This window comes from Gorilla gorilla, chromosome 8, assembly GCF_029281585.2.
Source record: "Gorilla gorilla gorilla isolate KB3781 chromosome 8, NHGRI_mGorGor1-v2.1_pri, whole genome shotgun sequence".
NCBI lineage: Eukaryota > Metazoa > Chordata > Mammalia > Primates > Hominidae > Gorilla > Gorilla gorilla.
This window is the reverse complement of record NC_073232.2, coordinates 113,658,605-113,681,723: the sequence shown is the minus strand read 5'-3', so window position 1 is coordinate 113,681,723 and position 23,119 is coordinate 113,658,605. Positions and strand designations below refer to the sequence as shown.

Here is a 23,119-nt window from a genome sequence, read left to right as displayed (position 1 = left end):
TTCAGCAGTCTCATGATGCTGTGGAGCCAAAGATTGGAGTATAGGGTGCATATAGGACAAGGTACCCTGGTAAAAAACAACAACAACAACAACAACAACAACAACAACAACAACAACAACAACAACTCAGGCTTTCAATTGACACCATGGAAGAGTCACATGAACCAGAACAATGAAGGGCACCAAAAACAGAGATGCCTCAACTGAACCAAAGGGATATGTCTGTGAAAAGAATATTCAACACCCTGTGAAGAATGATTTCAGAGTCTTTAACATTTTCATTAAAAAATATCTAGCTCTCAATGAATAATTACGAAGCATTCAAAGCAAAGGGATCAAATGGCCAAATTAAAAAACAAACAAAAACCAGGGGAAAAGGCAAACAATAAAGTAGACAGATTCAAATGGCCATCAACAGATGGGTAGATAACTAAAATCTAGTATATGCATACAATGGAATATTATTCAGCCTAATAAAGGGTGGAAAATCTGACACATGCTGCAACATGGATGAACCTTGAGGACATTATGCTGAGTGAAACAAGCCAGTCACAAAAAGACAAATACAGTCATGTGACACTTAACAAAGCGGATACATTCTGAGAAATGCATCACTAGGTGATTTCTCGGCTGTGTGATCGCAGTGTACTTACACAAATCTAGAAGGTATAATCTACCACATGCCTAGACTATAGGTAGAGCATATTGCTCCTGTGCTACAAGCAGGGACAGCATGTTACTGTACCGAATACTGTAGGCAACTGCAATATAGTGGAAAGTATTTGTGTACCTAAACAGAAAAAGTACAGTAAAAATACAGTATAAAAGATTAAAAGGGCCAGGCGCAGTGGCTCATGCCTGTAATCCCAGCACTTTGGGAGGCTGAGGCGGGCAGATCGCCTGAGGTCAGGAGTCCCAGACCAGACTGGCCAACATGATGAAACCCTGTCGCTACTAAAAATACAAAATTAGTGAGGCATGGTGGCGCATGCCTGTAATCCCAGCTACTCGGAAGGTTGAGGCAGGAGAATCGTTGAACTCAGGAGGCAGAGGCTGCAGTGAGCTGAGATCACGCCATTGCACTCCAGCCTGGGCAACAAGAGTGAAACTCTGTCTCAAAATAAAATAAAATAAAATAAAAAAATAAAAAATAAATAAATAAAATAAAATAAAATAAAATAAAAATGGTGGCTGGGTGTGGTGGCTTTGGGAGGCTGAGGTGGGCAGATCCCTTGAGTCCAGGAGTTCAAGACCAGCCTGGGCAACACGGTGAAACCCCATCTCTACAAAAAATACTTAAATTAGCCAGGCATGGTGGCACATGCCTGTAGTCCCAGCTACTTGGGAGACTGCAGAAGGAGAATCATTTGAGCCTGGAATGTGGAGGCTGAAGTAAGCCGAGATCTCACCACTGCACTCCAGCCCAGGCAACAGAAGACCTTGTCTCAAAAAAAAAGACAAAAAGATAAAAAATGGTACACCTATATAGGGCACTTAACCATGAATGGAGGTTGCAGGATTGCAAGTTGCTCTGGGTGAGTCACTGAATGAATGGTCAATAAACGTGAAGGCCTAGGACATTGTTGTACACTACTATAGACTTTATAATGGTTAAGATGGCCAATAAACTCTGTGCACTTAGGCTAGACTAAATTTATTAAAACATACTTTTGTCTCTTTAGTAATAAACTTAGCTTACTGTGACTTTTTCACTCTATAATTTTTTTTAATTTTTAAAAACTTTTTGACTCTTTTGTAATAACATTTAGCTCAAAACACAAACATATTGTACAGCAGTACAAAAATATTTTTCCTTACATCTTTATAAGTTGTTTCCTATTTAAAAAATATATATTATATATATTATTTAAACATCTTTGTTGAAAACCAACACATGAACAAACACACTACATTAGCCTAGGCCCACAGAGAATAAGGATCATCAATATCACTGTCTTCTACCTTCATAGCTTATGGCACTGGAAGGTCTTTGGGAGCAATTAACATCTACGGACCTGTCATCTCCTATGACATCAATGCCTTTTTCTGGAACACCTCCTGAAGGACCTGCCTAACGCTGTTTTACAGTTAATTTTTTTTAATAAGTAGAAGTAGCCCACTCTAAAATAACAATAAAAAATACTGTACAGTAAGTACATAAACCAGTAACATAGTTATTATCAAGTATTATGTACTGTACATAATAGTATGTACTACACTTTTTTATGACTAGCAGTGCAGCAGGTTCATTTACACCAGTATCAACACAAACACCTGAATAATGCCTTGCATTATATGACGTTACATTGGCTACAATGTCACTAGGCGATAGGAATTTTTCAGCTCCATTATAATCTCAAGGGACCACCATTGTGTACACAGTCCATCACTGACTGAAATGTCATTATACAGTGCATGCCTGTACTGTATAAATCCACTTATATGAGTTACCTAGAGTAGTCAAATTCAGAAAGTAGGATGGTGGTTGCCAGGAGCTGAGAGGTGATGGGTAATGGGGAGTTGTTATTTAATGAGTATAGAATTTCAGTTTTGCAAGAGGAAAAAGTTCTGAAGACTGGTTGCACAATGATGTGAATGTGCTAAAACTACTGAATTGTACACTTAAAAATGGTTAAGATGGTCAATTTTATGGTATGTACATATTAACACAGTTAAAAACAACAGCCCCCAATGTGATAAGTAATCACAGACTTTAAAATAACTATATTTAAGATATTCAACAAAACAGATTAAAAAGTTACACCAGAAAATTGGAATCTAAAATTTAAAATATATAACATGAAAATCCTGTATATAAAAAAACACGAAAGTTGAAATTAAGAATTCATTAGATTGGTTTAAGAGAAGATTAGAAACAAAGCAAGATCACATTCTAACATTTTATCCTTTGTACTTTCAATTTTGTGAAATATCTCAAGATCTTTTAATATAAAGTCTTTTTCCTTTAATGTAAAGATTTCCTCTGGGACATCTTCATCTTTTGCATCAAAACCACTTCCCGCAAGCCGGGCGCAGTGGCTCACACCTGTATTCCCAGTACTTTGGGAGGCCAAGGCGGGTGGATCACCTGAGGCCAGGTGTTCGAGACCAGCCTGGCCAAGATGGTGAAACCCCATCTCTACTAAAAATACAAAAATTAGCCAGGCCTGGTGGCAGGTGCCTGTAGTCCCAGCTACTCGGGAGGCTGAGCCAGGAGAATGGTGTAAACCCGGGAGGCGGAGCCTGCAGTGAGCCGAGATTGCGCCACTGCACTCCAGCCTGGGCAACAGAGCGAGACTCTGTCAAAAAAACAAAACAAAACAAAAATTAGCCAGGCGTGGTGGTGGGCGCCTATAATCCCAGCTACTCAGGAGGCTGAGGCAGGAGAATTGCCTGAACCCAGGAGGCAGAGGTTGCAGTGAGCCGAGATTGCACCACTGCACTCTAGCCTGGGTGACAGAGCAAGACTCCATCTCAAAAACAAACAAAAAACAAACAAACAAAAAAAACCACTTCCCTCATTTATGTTAATAAGTTCACCTTCAATAAGTTCCTCTGGCTGCATATCTAGAGTCTATCAAATGGTGACAGTGTCAATTTTCCTATGGTCAACTATTTCTTCTATAACTTCATTTACATTTCTCTCAAATTTCAATGAAAGGGTTATCATTTTTTGTTACTTTGCTTCATATCTGTTGGCCAATTTCCACTTTTGATTATCTATTTCTATAAAATATCATGTGGGCTTAACATTGGGAAAGACAATACAACTAGACACTTTATTGTCTGTATATAAACTTAATCGCCAACAGACCTTGAAGTAAATAGACTAGTGTGTATCTGTTTTTCACATAGTCGTGTGTGGACTGGAGTACTAGCAATGAAGTTTGTACTTTACATAGTTACTCATAGTTAATATACTATGGTAACGGAAATTGGAACCATGGTGTTGGGTGACTAGTGTCACTTAACTAAACTGTGCTAACTGAAATTTATGCACATTAGAAATACGTAATATGAGGACTTCTAGTACATTAAGTTTAAATAAAATTAAACTGTAAAGTAAAAACAAGCACTAGACTTTAGATTCTACCATAAGGCAATAACTGGTATCAAACTTATCTTCCTACCATCAAGAAACTGAACAAAATATGTGAAACATATATTTCAAGACAATGAACAACAAACAATGCCAGAATGTAATCCCTGAATGACAGGAAACAAATAAGGTGACCCTTAAAATTATCCTAGTCTTCTACCTGAAGGTACTGTCCAGGCTGCTGCACAAGAAAGGGGAACTCAAACAGAGTACAATGGGACCACTTACTTGAGGAAACAAAATACATGAAGGCTAAAAAGAACTAGTGAGGCAGAATACTGAAGAATGAATTATGTAGAAAAAGGTTCCATATACCTGAATAGGACACCCCTGACTCAGTTCCTGAATACTAAGTCCTGTATGCATACAGTGAAATTCCACAACACTAGGCAAAAAACTACAACAGAACTATAAGCTCAGCAACTAGAAACTACACAGACCTGGGGCACATTTCTGTTCTGACTGGTCAGATTTCAGAAGCCTAATGAATACTTATGACATTCACTAGGAGCCTTAGAAAGCTCACATCTCAGTTGCTGGGATGAACTACACTAGAATAAAAGCTACACTAAAACTATCATAATAAAGCTTAAAATCAGCCACAAGAGCATCAAGTTGATCTGCAAAAAACTTAAGAGCACCAAAATAAACTCAACATCCTTTTAAAAAGATTTTAAAAATACAAATATTCAAAAATGTAATATCACAATGTCTACAACTAAATCTAAAATTACAAGACAAGAGGCACAAAATATGATTTATAACTAGGAGGACTATCAGTCAATGGAAGCAGACCCAGAAAAAAAAAACTGACAGAGACAATGAAATTAGCATACCTAAAAATTAAAACAGCTATAATAACATGAACATAGTGATGTAGGGTATAAAAAAAGAATGAAATAAAAAGTTCCAAAATGAAAAATACAATGTTTGAAATGATAATTTCATGAAATAGGACTAGCAGCACATTTAAACTCTGTAGACGATCAGTGAACCCGAGGAAGCAAAAATAAAGCACTAAGAGAAAAAAGACTAAGGAAACAAACTGAACAAAGCTTCAGTGACCTACAGGAAATTGTAAGTGGTCTAACACATGTATATCTGGTGTCTCAAAAGAAAATTAGAGAACAGGGATGGGCAGAAGCAGAAAATATATTTGGAAAATGCATATTTCCAAATGTATCTGAAGAATGATAATAGACCAACCTATACAAAACTATAAAAAGTGCCAGAAATGGCCAGGTGCAGTGGCTCATGCCTGTAATCCCAGCACTTTGGGAGGCCGAGGAAGGTAGATTTCTTGAGGTCAGGAGTTCGAGACCAGCCTGGCCAACATGGTGAAATCCCATCTCTACTGAAAAAACAAAATAGCCAGGTGTAGGGGCCTGCACCTGCAATGCCAGCTACTCAGGAGGCTGAAGCAGGAGAACTGCTTGAACCCAGGAGGCGGAGGTTGCAGTGAGCTGAGATTGCCCAATGCACTCTAGCCTGGGCGACAGAGTGACACTGTCTCAAAAAAAAAAAGTGCCAGAAATACAAATATGTCAATATTTTAAAAATTGTTTCATTTAAAATTTTTTTAAAAAGTAAGCAATTTAAGCAAAAATAATAAGTTACAGTGTTCATAATATACATGAAAACAAAACGTATGACAATAATAACACAAAGGATAGGAATGTAGAAAACTGAAAATACAGTATATGTGAAGTGAAATATTTCCAGGCTGTGTTAAGTTAAAGATGCATATTGTTTTGTAAATCGTATCTGTAAGAACAGTTGACTATCCAGAATATACTTTTACAACTTTTACAACTCAAAAAAATAAAAAATAAAAAAAAGACAACTCAATTAAAAAATGGGCAAAAGAACTGAAAAGATACTACTCTCAACAGCACATTAAAAGGGTACTCTTCCTTTTTTTTGTCCAAGACAGAGTCTTGCTCTGTCACCCAGGTTGGAGTGCAGTGGCATGATCTCGGCTCACTACAATCTCCGACTCCCAGATTCAAGCAATTCTCCTGCCTCAGCCTCCAAGCAGCTGGGATTACAGGCACGCATCATCGTGCCTGGCTAATATTTGTATTTTTAGTAGAGATGGGGTTTCACCATGTTGGCCAGGCTGGTCTCCAACTCCTGACCTCATGATCCGCCCACCTTGGCCTCCAAAAGTGCTGGAATTACAGGTGTGAGCCACCCTGCGCAGCCAGGGTACTCTTCTTGACATCAGTGGTCATTGGGAAAATGAAAATCAAAACCACAATAATGTACCCTTCACACCCACTAGTATGGTAAGTTTAAAAAAAGAACTAAAGAAAGCTAAAAAGCAGCCATCCAGATATATTAGGAGAGAAGCATACCAGGAAATCCAGATGTACTAGAAGAAGCTTTATCGGTAAACTCCTGTCCAGTCTCAAAAGCTTTTGAAGTTACAATTAAAACAAGAAAACCCACAACAGAAAATAACAAGTGCTGACAAGGATGTGGAGAAACTGGAACCTTCATACATTGCTGGTGGGAATATAAAATAGTTCAGTAACCATGGGAAACAATTTGGCAGTGTCTCAAAAAATAAAACACAGAACTACCATAGCAATTTTGGTATATACCTACTTCTAGGTATATATCCAAAGAATTAAAAACAGGTAAACAAATAAATGTATACACATGTTCATAGTAGCATTATTCAAAATTGGCAAAAGGTTGAAAACAGCCCAAAAATACTTATCAACGAATAAACAGATAAACAAATTCTGGTAACTCACGCACTGCACAATGACATTTTTAGTCAACAATGAATTGCATATACCATGGTGGTCCCACAGATGATAATACCAACATTTTAACTACATCTTTTCTATGTCTAAGTATGTTTAGATACACAAATACTCCTTATTGTGTAACAACTGCCTACAATATTCAGTACAGTAACATGCTGTCCAGGTAGCCTGGGAGCAACAAGCTATAACATATAGCCCAGGTGTATAGTAGGCTATACTACCTAGGTTTGTGTAAATACACTAGATGATGTTCACACAATGTTGAACTCACCTAATGGCACATTTCTCAGAATGTATCCCCATCAAGTGACACATGACTGTATGTACATACAATGGAATATTATTCAGCCATAAAAATAAACTACTAATATATGCTACAACATGACTAAACCTCAAAAATATGGTAAGTGAAAGAAGTCATACACAAAAAGTCACATATTGTATGCTTCCATTTATATGAAATGTCCAGAATAGATAAATTCATATGGGCAGAATGCAGATTGGTGATTGCCAAGGGCTGAAGGAAGGGAATAGAAAGAAACTGCTTACTGGATAAAAGCTTTCACTTGGAATGATGTAAATGTCTTTCGACTACATAGAGGTAGTAGCTGCTAAACTACACAGAATTGTTCACTTTAAAATGGTTAATTTTATATTATGTGAACTTTACCTCAATGTTTTGTGTGGTTTTTTTTTGTTTTTGTGTTTTTGTTTTGAGATGGAGTTTTGCTCTTGTCGCCCAGGCTGGAGTGCAGTGGCACAATCTTGGTTCACTGCAACCTCCGTCTCCCCGGTTCAAGCGATTGCCCTGCCTCAGCCTCCCAAATAGCTGGGCTTTCATGCACCCACCACCACGCCCGGCTAATTTTTTTGTATTTTTAGTAGAGTCAGGGTTTCACCCTGTTGGCTAGGCTGGTCTCGAACTCCTGACCTCAGATGATCCACCTGCCTCAGCCTCCCAAAGTGCTGGGATTACAGGGGTGGGCCACTGTGCCCGGCCAACCTCAATATTTTAACATGCAAATTGTCACCTCTAAAGCAACCATTAAAACAAAACAAAGGTACCTAGTAAGCCAATAGAAGGCATAAAATGGAATACTTAAATAGTAACAAAAAATAAATCCAAAAGAAAGCAGGAAAATTTTTTTAAAGGCAAAAAGGGCCAGGCCCAGTGACTCATAACTGTAATTCTAACACTTTGGGAGGCCCAGGTGGCAGATCGCTTGCGTCCATGAGTTGGAGACCAGCCTGGGCAACATGGCAAAACTCTGTCTCTGTAAAAAATACAAAAATTAGCCAGGCATAGTGGTGCATGCCTATAGTCCCAGCTACTCAGGAGGCTGAGATGAGAGGATCACTTGAGGCTGGGAGGGCAAGGCTGCAGTGAACAGAGATCACTCCACTGCATTTCAGCCTGGGTGACAGAGTGAGACCCTGTCTCAGAAAAAGAAAATAAATTTTAAAAAAAAGAAGAAAAAGAACAGATGGGAAAAAACAAACAAATAGCAAAATGATCAATTTAAATTTAACCATACTGATCACTACACTAAATGTATGGTCTAAACATACTCTCCAATACAATAACCACTAGTCACATACGGCTACTGAGCACTTGAATGGTGGCTAGTCCAAATTGAAATATGTTACAACTTTAAAATACCCATTGATTTTTAAAAACTTAATACAAAAAAGTGAAATATCTAATTCATAATTCTATATTAATTATATTTTGAAATAATGTTTAGGCCAGGCGCAGTGGCTCATGCCTGTAATCCCAGCACTTTGGGAGGCCGAGGTGGGCAGATCACGAGGTCAAGAGATTGAGGCTATCCTGGCCAACATGGTAAAACCCTGTCTCTACTAAAAATACAAAAAATTAGCTGGGCGTGGTGGTGCGCACCTGTAGTCCCAGCTTCTTGGGAGGCTGAGGCAGGAAAATTGCTTGAACCTGGGAGGTGGAGGTTGCAATGAGCCGAGATTGCGCCACTGCACTCCAGCCTGGCGACAGAACGAGACTCTGTTTCACAAAAAAAAAAAAAGAAAAAAGAAAAAGAAAAAAATTAATGTTTAAACTACACTGTGTTAGGCTGGGCACAGTGGCTCAGGCCTGTCATCTTGCACTTTGGGAGGCCAAGGTGGGCGGATTGCCTGAGCTCGGGAGTTCAAGACCAGCTTGGGCAACATGGCAAAACCCCATCTCTACTAAAAATACAGAAATTAGCCAGGTGTAGTGGCGCATACCTGTAGTCCACGAGAATCACTTGAAGCCAGAGGCGGAGTTTGCAGTGAGCCAAGATCACGCCACTTCACTCCAGCCTGGGCAACAAAGCGAGACTGTTTCCAAAGAAATAAAAACAAAAATAAAAAATTACAGTGTGTTAAATAAAATACATTATGAAAATTTCAACTTTCTTTTCACTTTTTTGTAAGAGACATGGTCTCATTGTCAACCAGGATGGAGTGCAGTGGTATGATCACAGCTCCCTGGAACCTCAAACTCCTAAGCTCAAGAGATCCTCCTGCCTCAGCCTTCCAAGTAGATGGGACTACAGGTGTATACCACTACGCCTAATTTTTTTTTTTTTTTTTTTTTGGTACAGACAAGTTCTTGCTATATTACCCAGGCAGGTCTCATACTCCTGGCCTCAACTGATCCTCCCACCTCGGCCTCCTAAAACGCTGGGATTACAAGCATGAGCCACCTTGCCCAGCTTCATTTTACATTTTCAATGTGGCTACAAGAAAATTTAAAAGTATATACTTGGTTGGCATCTGTGGTAAACATTTCTATTGGACAGTGCAAGTATAAACAAAGAAGGACAGATGATCAGGACAGATGATTAATTTAAAAACCAGACATAATTATCTATTAATGTATACCAATAAATTAAAAGTAAAAAGCTTAAAGAAGCTGTGTCATAAAAACAGTCATAAGAAAGCTGAGGCCGGGCACGGTGGCTCACGCCTGTAATCCCAGCACTTTGCGAGGCTGAGGTGGGTGGATCGCCTGAGGTCAGGAGTTCAAGACCAGCCTGGCTAACATGGCAAAACCCTGTCTATATTAAAAACACAAAAATTAGCTAGCTGTGATGGCACATGCCTGTAACTCCAGCTACTTGGGAGGCTGAGGCAGGAGAATCACTTGAACCCTGGAGGTGGAGGTGCAGTGAGCCAAGATCACACCATTGCACTCCAGCCTGGGTGAAAGAGTGAGACTCCGTCTCAAAAAAAAAAAAAAAAAAAAGATGGCTATGTTAACATGAAAGTTTACCTCGGAACAAAGAGTATAAGCAGTAGGCCAGGTGCAGTGGCTCACGCCTGTAATCCCAGCACTTTGGGAGGCTGAGGCGGGCGGATCACGAGGTCAGGAGATCAAGACCACGGTGAAACCCCATCTCTACTAAAAATACAAAATGTTAGCCGGGCGTAGTGGTGGGCGCCTGTAGTCCCAGCTACTCGGGAGGCTGAGGCAGGAGAATGGCATGAACCCAGGAGGCGGAGCTTGCAGTGAGCTGAGATAGTGCCACTGCACTCCAGCCTGGGCGACAGAGCGAGACTCCGTCTCAAAAAAAAAAAAAAAAAAGTATAAGCAGTAATAAAGAGGACTATTTCATAATTATAAAAAGGTTAATTCATCGAGAATAATCCTAAAAGTATATGTACTACTACTAACAATTTCAAAATAAGCAAAAAACTCAGAACTAAAGGGAAAATACACAAATCTACATAGTTTGAGAGCCTAACATAACTCTCTCAGCTATTGATAGAATAAGCAACAAAGAAGTGACAAGCACAGTAATAATAAACTTGATGTAATGATTTATCTAGAACACTTCACCCAACAACTGCAGTATACACACACATTCTTTTCAAGCACACTTGCTACACTTTACCAAAACAGACTGTAAGATGGGCCATGAAGGAAGCTCAAAGGACTGAACTTGCAGTGTATGTTGTTGACTAGCATAAATCAATATCAAAAGGATAATTAACTAGAAGGGGTTCTAGTTCCATGTAAGATGGAGTAAGTGCACTCCATCCTGTATTTCCCACTGAAGGCAACCACTAAGAAATGGACAGAACATATAGAACAACTATTTGAAGACTCAAAAAATTAAATACTAGCAGGTAATTGGAGAAGACTTTTACATAACACTGAACCAATAATGAATTTATCTTTTTATTATTCCTCCAGTATCCACCAGCCTGGACTGCTGCCTGAAACCCAAAAGTGGGTATTGGTGTCAGTAAAGAGAGCTCCAGGAAAAGCCCTCTAGTTCTAGCTTAAGGAGTGCAGAAGGAGTATCCTAACACTCAAGAGAGAATGGCAAAAATCTCCCATTTTTCTTTAAAGTTCTTGCTATTCTCTCAAAGCAATTCCACGAGGAAAGCCACAGCAGAAGCAGAGACCCAAAGAAGGCTAAAACTCTGAAGTAAGGAAACCTTCCTCTCTGATCAGAGGAGTTGTGATCCTAAAAGGGTGAGACAAAACCTCATTGCTTTTTTTTTTCCTCTAGCCTCACATTGCGTAGCCCCATATGCAGTAACAGATGCAGGATTACATAAAGTCCTAGCTTTCTGGCTGGAGGACTGAAAAAGGCGGCCCCAGGGAACCAGATAGTACTGGGGAGATTGTACAGAGGGAGGAATTCAAGAAAATGGCCCCATAAAGTGGTTAATGAACTCCTATGTTCACCCCCAAGCTGCACATGGGTGGATATAACCCAAAACAGTAAGGCATAGACTTTTTTTTTTTTTTTTTTTTAAGACGGAGTCTAGCTCTGTTACCCAGGCTGGAGTGCAGTGGCACCATCTAGGCTCACTGCAAGCTCTGTCTCCTGGGTTCATCCCATTCTCCTGCCTCAGCCTCCCGAGTAGCTGGGACTACAGGCGCCTGCCACCACGCCCGGCTAATTTTTTGTATTTTTAGTAGAGATGGAGTTTCACCATATTAGCCAGGATGGTCTTGATCTCCTGACCTTGTGATCCGCCCACCTCGGCCTCCCAAAGTGCTGGGATTACAGGCGTGAGCCACCGCACTCGGCCAGGCATAGACTTTGAGAACTGAACTACGAGATGGACTATCATCCAGATTCCACAATGGCCATCAAGTGGCACATGCATGGAATATATCTCAATAGAACTGCAAAGGCTTTCAAAATGTAACAGACATTGAAACCACAATCCTACAGAAATCTCAACTTGTAGACTGAAGCCAACTGGGTTGAATGCCTGACAAAAATATCAACATTTTCAATACAATTTAAACAAAACTGAGTTGCATAATATTAAAAAAGCCAAGGATATAACACAAAAATTACTTGGTATACTAAAAAGGGGAAAACTTCAACTGGTATCAACAGATGCCAATACCAAGATGGCACAGATGTTGAAATTAACTTTAAAGGCAAAGACTGTAATATAGCTAGGATTGGCTGGGCGAGGTGGCTCACACCTGTAATCCCAGCACTTTGGGAGGCCGAGGAGGGCGGATCATAAGGTCAGGAGATTGAGACCCTCCTGGCTAACACGGTGAAACCCCGTCTCTACCAAAAATACAAAAAATTAGTCGGGCATGATGGCGGGCGCCTGTAGTCCCAGCTACTCGAGAGGCTGAGGCAGGAGAATGGCGTGAACCCGGTAGGCGGAGCTTGCAGTGAGCTGAGATGCGCCACTGCACTCCAGCCTGGGTGACAGAGCGAGACTCTGTCTCAAAAAAAAAAAAAAAAATTATATATATATATATATGTACATATATATAATTTTTTTATATATATACACATACACATAGATAGGATTAAAATGTTCCAATAACTAAAAACACTCTTGAAAGAAAGAGAGTACCAGCAAAGAAACAACAGATATAAAGAACTAAATGGGCCAGGTGCAGTGGCTCACGCCTATAATCCCAGCACTTTGGGAGGCCAAGGCAGGAGGCTTGCTTCAGCCCAGGAGTTCCAGACGAGCCCGAAAAACAGGGCAAGACCCTGTCTCTACAGAAAATTTCTTACAAAATTAGCCAAGCCTGGTGGCACATTCCTGTAGTCCCAGCTACTTGAGGGGCTGAGGTGGGAAGATCTCTTGAGCCTGAGAGGTCGAGGCTGCAGTGAGCCATGATCATGCTACTGCACTCTGGTTTGGGCAACACAGCTAGACCTGTCTCAAAGTGGGGAAGTAAAAAAAGGGGGTCAGGGGAAGAACTAAATGGGAATGTGAAAACTGAAAATAAAATTTTTAAACTCACTGGATGGTCTCAACAGCAGAATGGAGATTATAGACCAATATCCCTTATGGCCATATAGGCAAAAATCCTCAACAAAATAATGGCAAATAAAATCCAGCAACACAGAAAAAGGAATATACACCATGACTAAGTAGGATTTATCTTAGGAATGCAAGGGCGGCTGCCTTGTGTCCTAAAGGTATTCCAATGCCTGGTTCCAAGTCCTTATGGGGCCTTACTGGACATCTTTTTCCCTTTAGTTCCATGAGCTATCTCTGTACCCTTAAAATACTCTCCCTTCTTGCTTAAAGGGGGAATGAAGCAATCTGTTACTTGAAATGAAAAGTACTTGATGAAGACAGAAATACAATTTTGAAATGTGTATCGTCCCCAGAGAAGACACCTCAGGAAGCTACACTTATTCCAACAATGCCATCAATGCTTAGAAATTTTAAGTCTTTAAAAATGAAACTGGATTGACTTTACAAAAGCTAAATGAGTCCCTGCTTTTAAAGAGGTTATAATCTAGTAGAGAAAAAGAGATTTAAAGGTTTAGCCACCACACGTTAACATTTATAAACATTAGAAAACACCAGATAAAACTGAGATTCAAATGTAAAATATTACTAGTCTGATATCATTATTGTTAGACCATATAAACTCACACTATTGTTATAACCTCTGGATGCTTAGCTCACTGTTGTACACACAGCAGTGTTCAAGGAATCCCTGGTGAAATGAACTGCTGAATTATCATGACAACTGAGAAGGCATGACATATCAGGTTGTGGAACAGACTTGTCCTCAAACCAATTGTATGACTTTGAGAAGTTCACTTAATTTCTATACACTTCACCTTCTTTGCTGGTAAAATGGATAGAATAAGATATTTCTAACTACCTTACAGCAATAAAATTCCACAATTCTGTAATTTAAGTCCATCTATAATACTTATAATATAGAATTTTTAAAATAGGAATGATTTTCTCCACGAAACTTGGACTAAAGGGATGAGAATCCCTTTAAACAAGAAAGTGAAGAGGGGGAGCAGCTCCTAATGTTTATTTACAATTGTTAAAATTTGGGTGCCTTCTAAAATAAATTATATTCATTATTATTTATTAAGTAGGCAATTAGTCAAATATAACACTGATAAACTACAATTTTGAACAAACAAATGCTTTAAAATTCTAATAACTATGCATAAGCAGTAAATTATTCTTACTTGAATTTCTACTGCTTTGTAGAGCAGGGTTACTAAGTACATAATTACATAAGAGAGTCACCCAACTTCCAAAGGAGCCATTCCAGTGAATTGTGTAAATAATATGCTTTAAAAAAACATAACCTCCTCACATATGAATTTAGATTTATCAGATATGAAGTAGCGGTATACCTGTGAGACTAGCATACAGCCTTAAAAAGGCCTTCCTAATTATGAATTTACCAGAGAGACTAGAATGACCCAAAGCAAATTAATATAGACTTTTTTTCATAACTTCCTATAAAAACATTTTCACTATTCTGCTTCAGTACAGAAAACAAAAGATCTTAAAAGTCACTGGCTTGAGGTAAGAACTCCAGAGCATAAGACAATAACCAAATTTTTCTAACATCAACATTCTGTTTTTCTTTTTTCCTTCTTTTTTTGCCCTGCTAAGCACTCTAGAAAGAAACATTGTTTTTCTTTTTCTTTTTCTTTTTTTTTTTTTTTGAGATGAGGTCTCCCTCTGTCACCCAGGCTGGAGTGCAGTGGCATGATCATAGCTCGCTGCAGCCTCAAACTCCTGGCCTCAAGAGATCCTCCCGACTCAGCCTCAGAAAGTGCCAGGATTACACGTGTGAGCCACTGCAAGCAGCCTCTTTTTCTTAATTCACTCAATATTTGTAGTTATGTTTCTTTCATTTGTATCAACATAATAAATTCTAAATATTTGGTCTATGGCTGCTTTTACTATAAGATTGTTGAATCTGAAAGAGTAAGATAAAAACAATTGTTTTTAATCCCATAAAATATTCAACATCAGAAGACAGCAAGGCATCACAACAATGCCTTGATGCTACGTGTTTTCTATACCAAAAAAGCCATTTTTAATACCCACCTACAAGAAATCAATCAACCATCTTAGTAAGCAAATTTATACATACAGCCAGGTGGTATCTTTATTCTCCCCTTGACAGAACAAAAAGTTAAGGATGTTCACTTACACTCTTTGCCCCACTGTTAAAAATCACCTTATGCTAAGTAAAGAATTTCTGTATTTTTGAATGCTCATTCACGTGATAAGAGTGAAACTGCAATTTACCTCTGATTAGGTTTTACAAACTCAATCACCTATACCTGTACTTAAATACCCTTTAAATCATGCCACAACAAAATTACTTGGCTATTCTGAAACTTCATTGTATTAAATTCAAGTCAAATCTCATTGCAATAAGTTTGAAGGGACTGTCCAAATTCTTTTATTGCCATAGAATTTATTGCATTAAATATTATTTGAAATAACTACGCTACCAGCTGAGGCCTGGGAATCATGGGGTTACACAATTTCTGATGATGTGAAGCTGGCTTATACACAAATTTCAAATGATTGCAGTGTTCGGTGGGAAGATTCAGCTTTTGATATTTCTGAAAGATGGAGGATAGTGGGGATGGAAAAAAGGAGGGAAAGGAAGGCAGAGGAAAATGAAAAAAGAAAAAGCTTGGTTATAACAAGAAGAGCAAATAGAAGTTGAAGTAGTCTTCCATTTTGATGAAAGGCATTTGCAACACTCTTTTTTTCCCCTAGATGGATTTACATGTTTGTTCATAGCAGTTGCTATGACTCAACAGAGGCTGGTATCATGTTAATAATCTACATATTAAGGCCAGGCTGGGCGTCATAGGAAAGATCAGAGCTCTTGCCCCTCACTTCCCAGGCAAAAACAGCCAAATAAGCCAGAGTAAAATCCTTTGACAGGGAGAGGAGGCAAACCCTTCTCATTGATAGGGAGAGGAGGCAAATCCTTAGCATTAGACTTATGGATCATCTTCCTCTACAGATGTGTTTGCTCTAACAATGAGTTCAAAAGGGAGCTATCCGGAGCTTTCTTCTTAAGGAGAGGGAAACTCCACTCATGAAAGGATCCCCTGATACTCAGCAGTATTTCAATGACTGCAAACCAAGTTTCCCAGCCCTCTTGGGTACTTCTTAATTTAACTTTTGTGTAGAAGTAGAGAAAAGAAAATTACTTCCTCATTAAGAAAGAGAATAAATGCCTACATAAATAAATGCAACCATATTACATCTGATTTCCCGCGCATCACAGATCAGCACAAAGAAGAAACTCATTTTCAGCAGTGTATTTACCTTGCTATTTGCAAATCACTGACTGATTGGCAGCTACAACATATGAAATAAATAATTTCAAAGACCAAGTGTCATGTTCCCTGGTAAGTAACAAAAATGAACATTATCTACCCTCCCCATCCAGTTTATGGAATTTAGCAGGAGAACAGGTTATTGGCTATTTGATTGCCTGATACGTTGTGAGGCCTTCTTTTGTGATGGTATGGTTATTACTGAGGTTAGACAAGAAATTCTCCTTTCTCTCAGGACATTAGTATTAAGAGTTACATATTCACAAGAAGGATCAAAAATGAGTATTTCTGAAGTAAGTGAGATATGACAAGAAATTGTGAAATGGGAATGATGAATATACCTAATTTTTTTTTCTTCCAGGAAAATAAAGTACCTGATCTTCCAATCCAATTTATCATAAGCCAAGATGTAAACTGGTAAATCTCAAATGCACAACCTGATGATATTGCCTACTTTAGACACGAATCTAAAAATCAGTGCATCAAATTTTAATGTAAAACATTTTAACAGATTTACAAACTTCTGCTTGCAAACTTCTGTTTGCAAATCTATTAAAATCTGTTAGCTTTAAAAACTTCTGTTAGGAGAAAGGGCGATTCACATCCTTGCATTGTGACATTCCAGTGGGGCAACAATAGCTAGGCACACGGAATATAGGTACTGACAGTCTTTCATTTTGAACTCCTTTACAAAATGTTAGCTAGCTTGTTAATGCAATCTTTGAACTGTTTGCTGGGTATCTGAACCATTTAATAGCCTAAGTTGTATGACCTAAGTCGTGAGTCATACATGACCTGCTACCATTAAATAACAGCAAAAAGGAATGAGCTTTTTAAAAATTCTAAAAAAAGAAAAAAAAAAGGTGATTCTAGTTATAGTTCTCCCTTCTCCTCCTCCATCTTTTTCTTCTTTTTAAAAATAGGTTTCTGGACAGGCATGATGGCTCACGCCTGTAATCCCAGCACTTTGGGAGGCCGAGGTGGGTGGATCATTTGAGGTCAGGAATTCAGGACCAGCTTGGCCAACATGGTGAAACCCCATCTCTACTAAAAATACAAAAAAATTAGCCGGGGATGGTGGCGCATGCCTGTAGTCCCAGTTACTCAGGAGGCTGATGCAGGAGAATCGCTTGAGCCCAGGAGGCGGACGTTGCAGTGAGCCAAGATCGCACCACTGCATTCCAGTCTGGGCAACAGAGTGAGACTCTGCCTCAAAAGAAAAAAAACAAAAAAGGTTTCTTCTCTATACCTACATGAAAGGCCAGATTTCGGTTAGCCAGGCAAAACCAGGCAATGTATACAGTGAAGAGGTTACTGATGAAGACCAACTTATGCTCAGGCAAAATCAACCTGGATTTTCATGAAAATATTCAATGGATTACTTTAAAACACTGTTCCTATGGTCAATATTATTTCTCATAACTGACGAGTTTACAACGCAGTTTTCAACCACAACACAGGAACATCAAATATAAAATCCTCCACTAAAGGGCAAAGGATGATGGTATTAGTGTACGCAACTCACACTCAGATAATGTTCAACTATGTGCAATTAAATATGAATTAAAATAAGAAAATTTCGGCTGGGCGCAGTTGCTCATGCCTGTAATCCCAGCACTTTGGGAGGCCGAGGCAGGCGGATCACGAGGTCAGGAGATTGAGAACATCCTGGCTAACACGATGAAACCCAGTCTCTACTAAAAAATACAAAACATTATCTGGGCACAGTGGCGGGCGCCTGTAGTCCCAACTACTCGGGAGGCTGAGGCAGGAGAATGGTGTGAGCCCGGAAGGCGGAGCTTGCAGCGAGCCGAGATCGCGCCACTGTACTCCAGCGACAGAGCAAGAGTCCGTCTCAAAAAAAGAAAAAAAGAAAAAAAGAAATTTTCAACACACATTTTTAGATAAAATACTTAATTTTATGGATATTTATAGCATGTGTCCGGTCTTACAGAACTCCACCTTCTTCCACCTTATTTGTAATATAAACTGCTCTTAAACCACTTTAATACATCTTTACTAGAAGACTTATTTTACACAGTACCTACCAAGCAGCAGATCAATACTCTAATACAGAGATGCCAATGCCATTACCACAAAAACCTGTGCAAGCAGCCAGCTGCTGAACAAAGACCACGGTTTTCATCAGGTTTATTCCTAACATGTCTCCACTCCACTAGGATGAAATATCTTGCTATGATGAGCAAGTGGAATTTGGGAAGGAAATAATGGCATTTTTAAAAACACTTAAGAAGCTTTGATTACAGAGAAAGTTTGAAAGATAGAGCTAAAATAAATTTATTCACACTTACAGGATGTTTATCATTTATCATCAAATCCGTTCATAGGCAATCATAATGCTGCATGTGATGCCTTACCAATGGCCATGGTATTAGATATTTATATTACAATTCAACACTTAAGACTAAAATGATACAGTAAGAGGGTATGAAAAAAATGAAAATTAAGCACTGGGTGAGAAATGGGGGAAAGAGGAAAGGAAAACACCCTATTTTTTAAAAGTCATTTTCAATAAATAAATTTCCTAACTTTGCTTTCTAAATTTGCTACCAAAAAAATCATTATTCACAAGCTTTTCATAGTTATTACATTTCTTTCCTTCATAGCACAATTATGATCTGAGGCAATAAAATTGAGTTGAAACACAATTAGAAAGGACAGAGATCTGTCTACACATGGTGGTACTAGCAACTTGTGGCACCAGAGGGATTTAACTTTTGTCAAAAACCAATTCCCCCTGTCTTTTCTTACACTATTTACTTTCAATGGACTAAAGCTGCAATACATCCTTTCTAGACTAGCTTTAATCATTTCCACAACTGTGGTTGCCATGACAACAGGATGCAGCTTATCTGAGCTGTTTTCATTTTCCCCATTTGAGTTGCCATAACAACACAATCACTCTGCCTTTCTGCAATATGTAACAACTTTATTTTAGGATTGTATTCTTAAGGTTACTGGATTTCCCCACTAACAAAGTAAATAAGAGAATTTATATAAGAATTTTATTTCAATAACATAACACCTAACTTTAAAATCTTTTGGAGAGGCTGGGCGCAGTGGCTCATGCCTGTAATCTCAGCACTTTGGGAGGCCGAGGCGAGTGGATCACCTGCGGTCAGGACTTTGAGACCAACCTGGCCAACATGGTGAAACCTCGTCTCTACTAAAAATACAAAAAATTAGCCATGCGTGGTGGCAGATGCCTGTAATCCCAGTTACTCTGGAGGCTGAGGCAGGAGAATTGCTTGAATCCGGGAGGCGGAGGTTCCGGTGAGCCAAGATCATGCCACTGCACTCCAGCCTGGGTGACAGAGTGAGACTCTGTCTCAAAAAAAAAAAAAAAAATCTTTTGGAGATATAATTACTTTGATAGGGACTTTCATCATGTAAAAACAAACATCAACAAACCCTGCTGAATATCTGCTGAAATCTAAAGACTGTCTACCGTTAGTAGTGACTGATGTTTCCACAGACTTTCACAAACAAGAGACAGCAATACCAACATGATTATGAGCTATGAGAAAGTGTCCATTAATACCTGTCCTAAGTAGATCAAAAATGAAAATAGTTCTATACCACATATTTTGCTGTCGTAATCCAACATTATTTGTTAAGAGTACCACAGAACAAGTGAGTAGTGGGCTTAATACTAGCTGAACTCCATTTAAAATCTTTACCTCGCTCGAGACCAGCCTGGGCAACACAGTGAGACCATGTCTCTACCAAAAAAAAAAAAAAAAAAAAATCTTCACCTCCCATTCAAGTTTTCGCATAGTGGCAGAATCTTGCAGAAATTGATAAAGTTCAACTACTTTTACAGTATAAAATGAGCATTTATAAAAACTCACATTCACTGACAAAAATTAAAGAAAAGCATTATTCTAATTGGCGGTATAAAAATTTTAAAATATTCTGGCTACTAGATCACCATATCCATTACTAGGTCCATCATGTTGGGAAATGAGAGCAAAGACAGTGTGTTTTTTAAAGAACTCTATTGTTATGACTCTTTGTTGTACCAGTATTCGCTATAACAGAACTTTGTGTATGCAAAGGTTATCTTTAATAGCTTAAATCAATAAGTTCAGATCCCTTATAACTTTGATCAACTACAAAGATATATTAAAAACCTCTCCCTACAGCTGGGAAAGCTGAGGCAAAAAACAAAAATACAAAACCTTCTCCCATCATATAAAAAATACCTATGAATATATATATACATATTTGTCGCTTACAAACAAAACATGGAAATATTACTACTATTTAAGGAAAAAATATGCAAATATTACTAAATTTCCTATTAGTCCCCTACAGGCATGTAAAAGATTATTCATAATATGGTAGTATTTTTACAGGATAGAACTAATTTTCACATACTAATGTAACAAGATACATTTTAATTTTAATCACAGCAGAGATAATAAATTTGTAGTATGCAATGAACTGAAAAATATAATTTATTAACCAAACCTGAGAACCAAAAATAAATCTAAGATCTTTCATAGCATGATCATTTTCTTAAGTTCATTTTTTAAAGAAAAAAATCTACTGTTATTTCAAATTCTGAAATAACAATTTAACAATTTGTATTTTAGCCATTTTTATTAAGGAGAGGAAGGGTCTGTAAATGTTAAGAGCAAAATTAATTACTGGATCAAGGTCTTTTCTTTAGAATCTTTTCCACACTCAGGAAAATGAGGAACCCCTAGACAATGATAATGAAAATAAAGCAGCTGGAGCAAAAGGGAGGGTTACACTACTTACAGTCAAGGGAGGAAGAACAGCAGCACAGAGGGTGTTGGGAAAAAAGGGGGGCAAAGAGTCAGACAAAATAATTTCCAATCCTAGCCTGCCTGGCTAGACTCTCACACGAAAATTAAACCAATGGAATGGGCTGAAATAATATGCAAAACCCCATCTCTCTCCAACCCTACCTTCTTCTTTCCTTAGAGTTTGCTGTATTGGTAGGAAACCTCAGGAAAATCCCTCTGTGTGAGGCCTCAACTCCCCAAGCAAATGCCACCTAGTGATAATGACTTCTACATTAGCTGAAGCCAGTAGATCCTAGGCTATACACAAGATGATACAATTTTGTTACAGTGCAATAAGGTGAATTTAGGCGCTACTGCTGTTGGAATCATGTGAGACTGGATTTTTGTGATGCACGTTGACAGGATTGGTGAATTATCTGTGCATGTATGTCCTAGCATTCTTGGTAACTGCTATGACTCATCCAGAACACCTCAGACCTCATCTCAAGGGCTGTCCGCTATAAGCAGACATGCATTACATGTATGTGTAAGAAATCTGTGCTTTTGCTGTTACACCTGCTGGAACTCACTGGTCAAATTGCTATTCTTGCCCTAATCTGACAAGTCTAATGTACTACTCTACAGGGAACTGCAGGCTACTGGGAAAGCCCTTATCACTCTTCTCAAGAGTGTTATACCCTGCCCGGACTAGTAAGAATTTTAACCCTTACTCTCTCTGAAATAGGGACTTCTTTATTTCTTCTCTGTTCCTAGATTAAGAGGTAGTTTGCTTTTGTTTTACTCATAACTAGTCAGTCTGTGACTGTGTATTTTGTGGAGTGGGGAAGCGGAAGAAGGACCTGCTTTAAGCTTTACCTTTGAAACTAGACAACTGAAGGAATAGACAAAAATCCTTATTTAAGAAACAAACTAATATCCCCAGCAGAAACAAGGTGAAATCCACAAGCCAGGCAAGCAGGATGCTGCAAAAAGAGTACTTTTTCAATGATTTTAAGCGACATCTACATGTCCCCCAACCTCCAAGATACAAAATAGTATTTTTATAAAGATTCATTATATTAGTCATTGGCAATTAGATCTAAAAATATCCCATTTCCAAAATTTATATTTGAAAATAATTGAGTTCGTACTCGAACCATTTCCAAATTGAAAGAATACATTATCATAAAAAATTAATTACCAGAGTCCCCTTCTTTCATTAAAAAATTCAACATGCCCTTAGTCATAGATCTCCACTTCTAGCTCCATAATATCTTCTAAATAGAACTGAGATGGAAATATCTCTTTTTAGCTAAACAATGTCTGCGTTCTATAAAATCTATCATTTAATTACTAAAAGCCCTGGAAGTCCTAGGTACAGACTCAATTATACACTCAGTTTTAGAGGGACATGCTCTACAGTCTACGAAGTCTGCATTACACTGGCTCTGCTTGTTCGAAAGATTAGTTTTCTCATTCAACTGCTTTTCAACAATATATGAAATCTGGAGAGAAAATGAGAAAAGACAAAGAACTCAATTCTGCCACAATGCATTTTCATCCCTTGTGTGAGGCAAGGTGGTTTCCAAAGCAGGGTGTACACATGCCAGGAGGTAGGCAAGATGATCCTCCAGGGTGGGGGAGTGTGTAGGGAAAGACTCTTTCCAACCTCGTGTTTTTCCACTACTCTCATACTACAATAATCATCAACACAGAAGACTTCTCTGTGACCAAATGTGGGTTGTTTTTGTTTTGTCTAACTTCAACCCTAACCCCAAGACTGAAATGCTGTTGGAATAATGATACTGGATTTTTGTGATGTACTTTGACAGGACTGATGAATTATGTGTCCCTGTATGTCCTAGCATTCTTGTTAACTGCTAT

General features: G+C 38.6%; 1 protein-coding gene across 10 annotated transcripts in view; it reads right to left on the bottom strand.

Annotated features, from left to right (window-relative positions):
- BTRC (beta-transducin repeat containing E3 ubiquitin protein ligase) overlaps positions 1–23,119 on the bottom strand; it is a 204,891-nt gene that overhangs the window by 142,670 nt on the left and 39,102 nt on the right. For 3 of the 10 annotated variants that reach the window (XM_055352767.2, XM_055352768.2, XM_055352769.2), the window contains exon 2: positions 9,118–9,210. The exons of the other annotated variants lie outside the window; for them this stretch is intronic. In XM_055352767.2, coding sequence (XP_055208742.2) covers positions 9,118–9,210 — 93 coding nt within the window. The remainder of the gene's footprint in view (positions 1–9,117; positions 9,211–23,119) is intronic. 10 annotated transcript variants of the gene reach the window in all.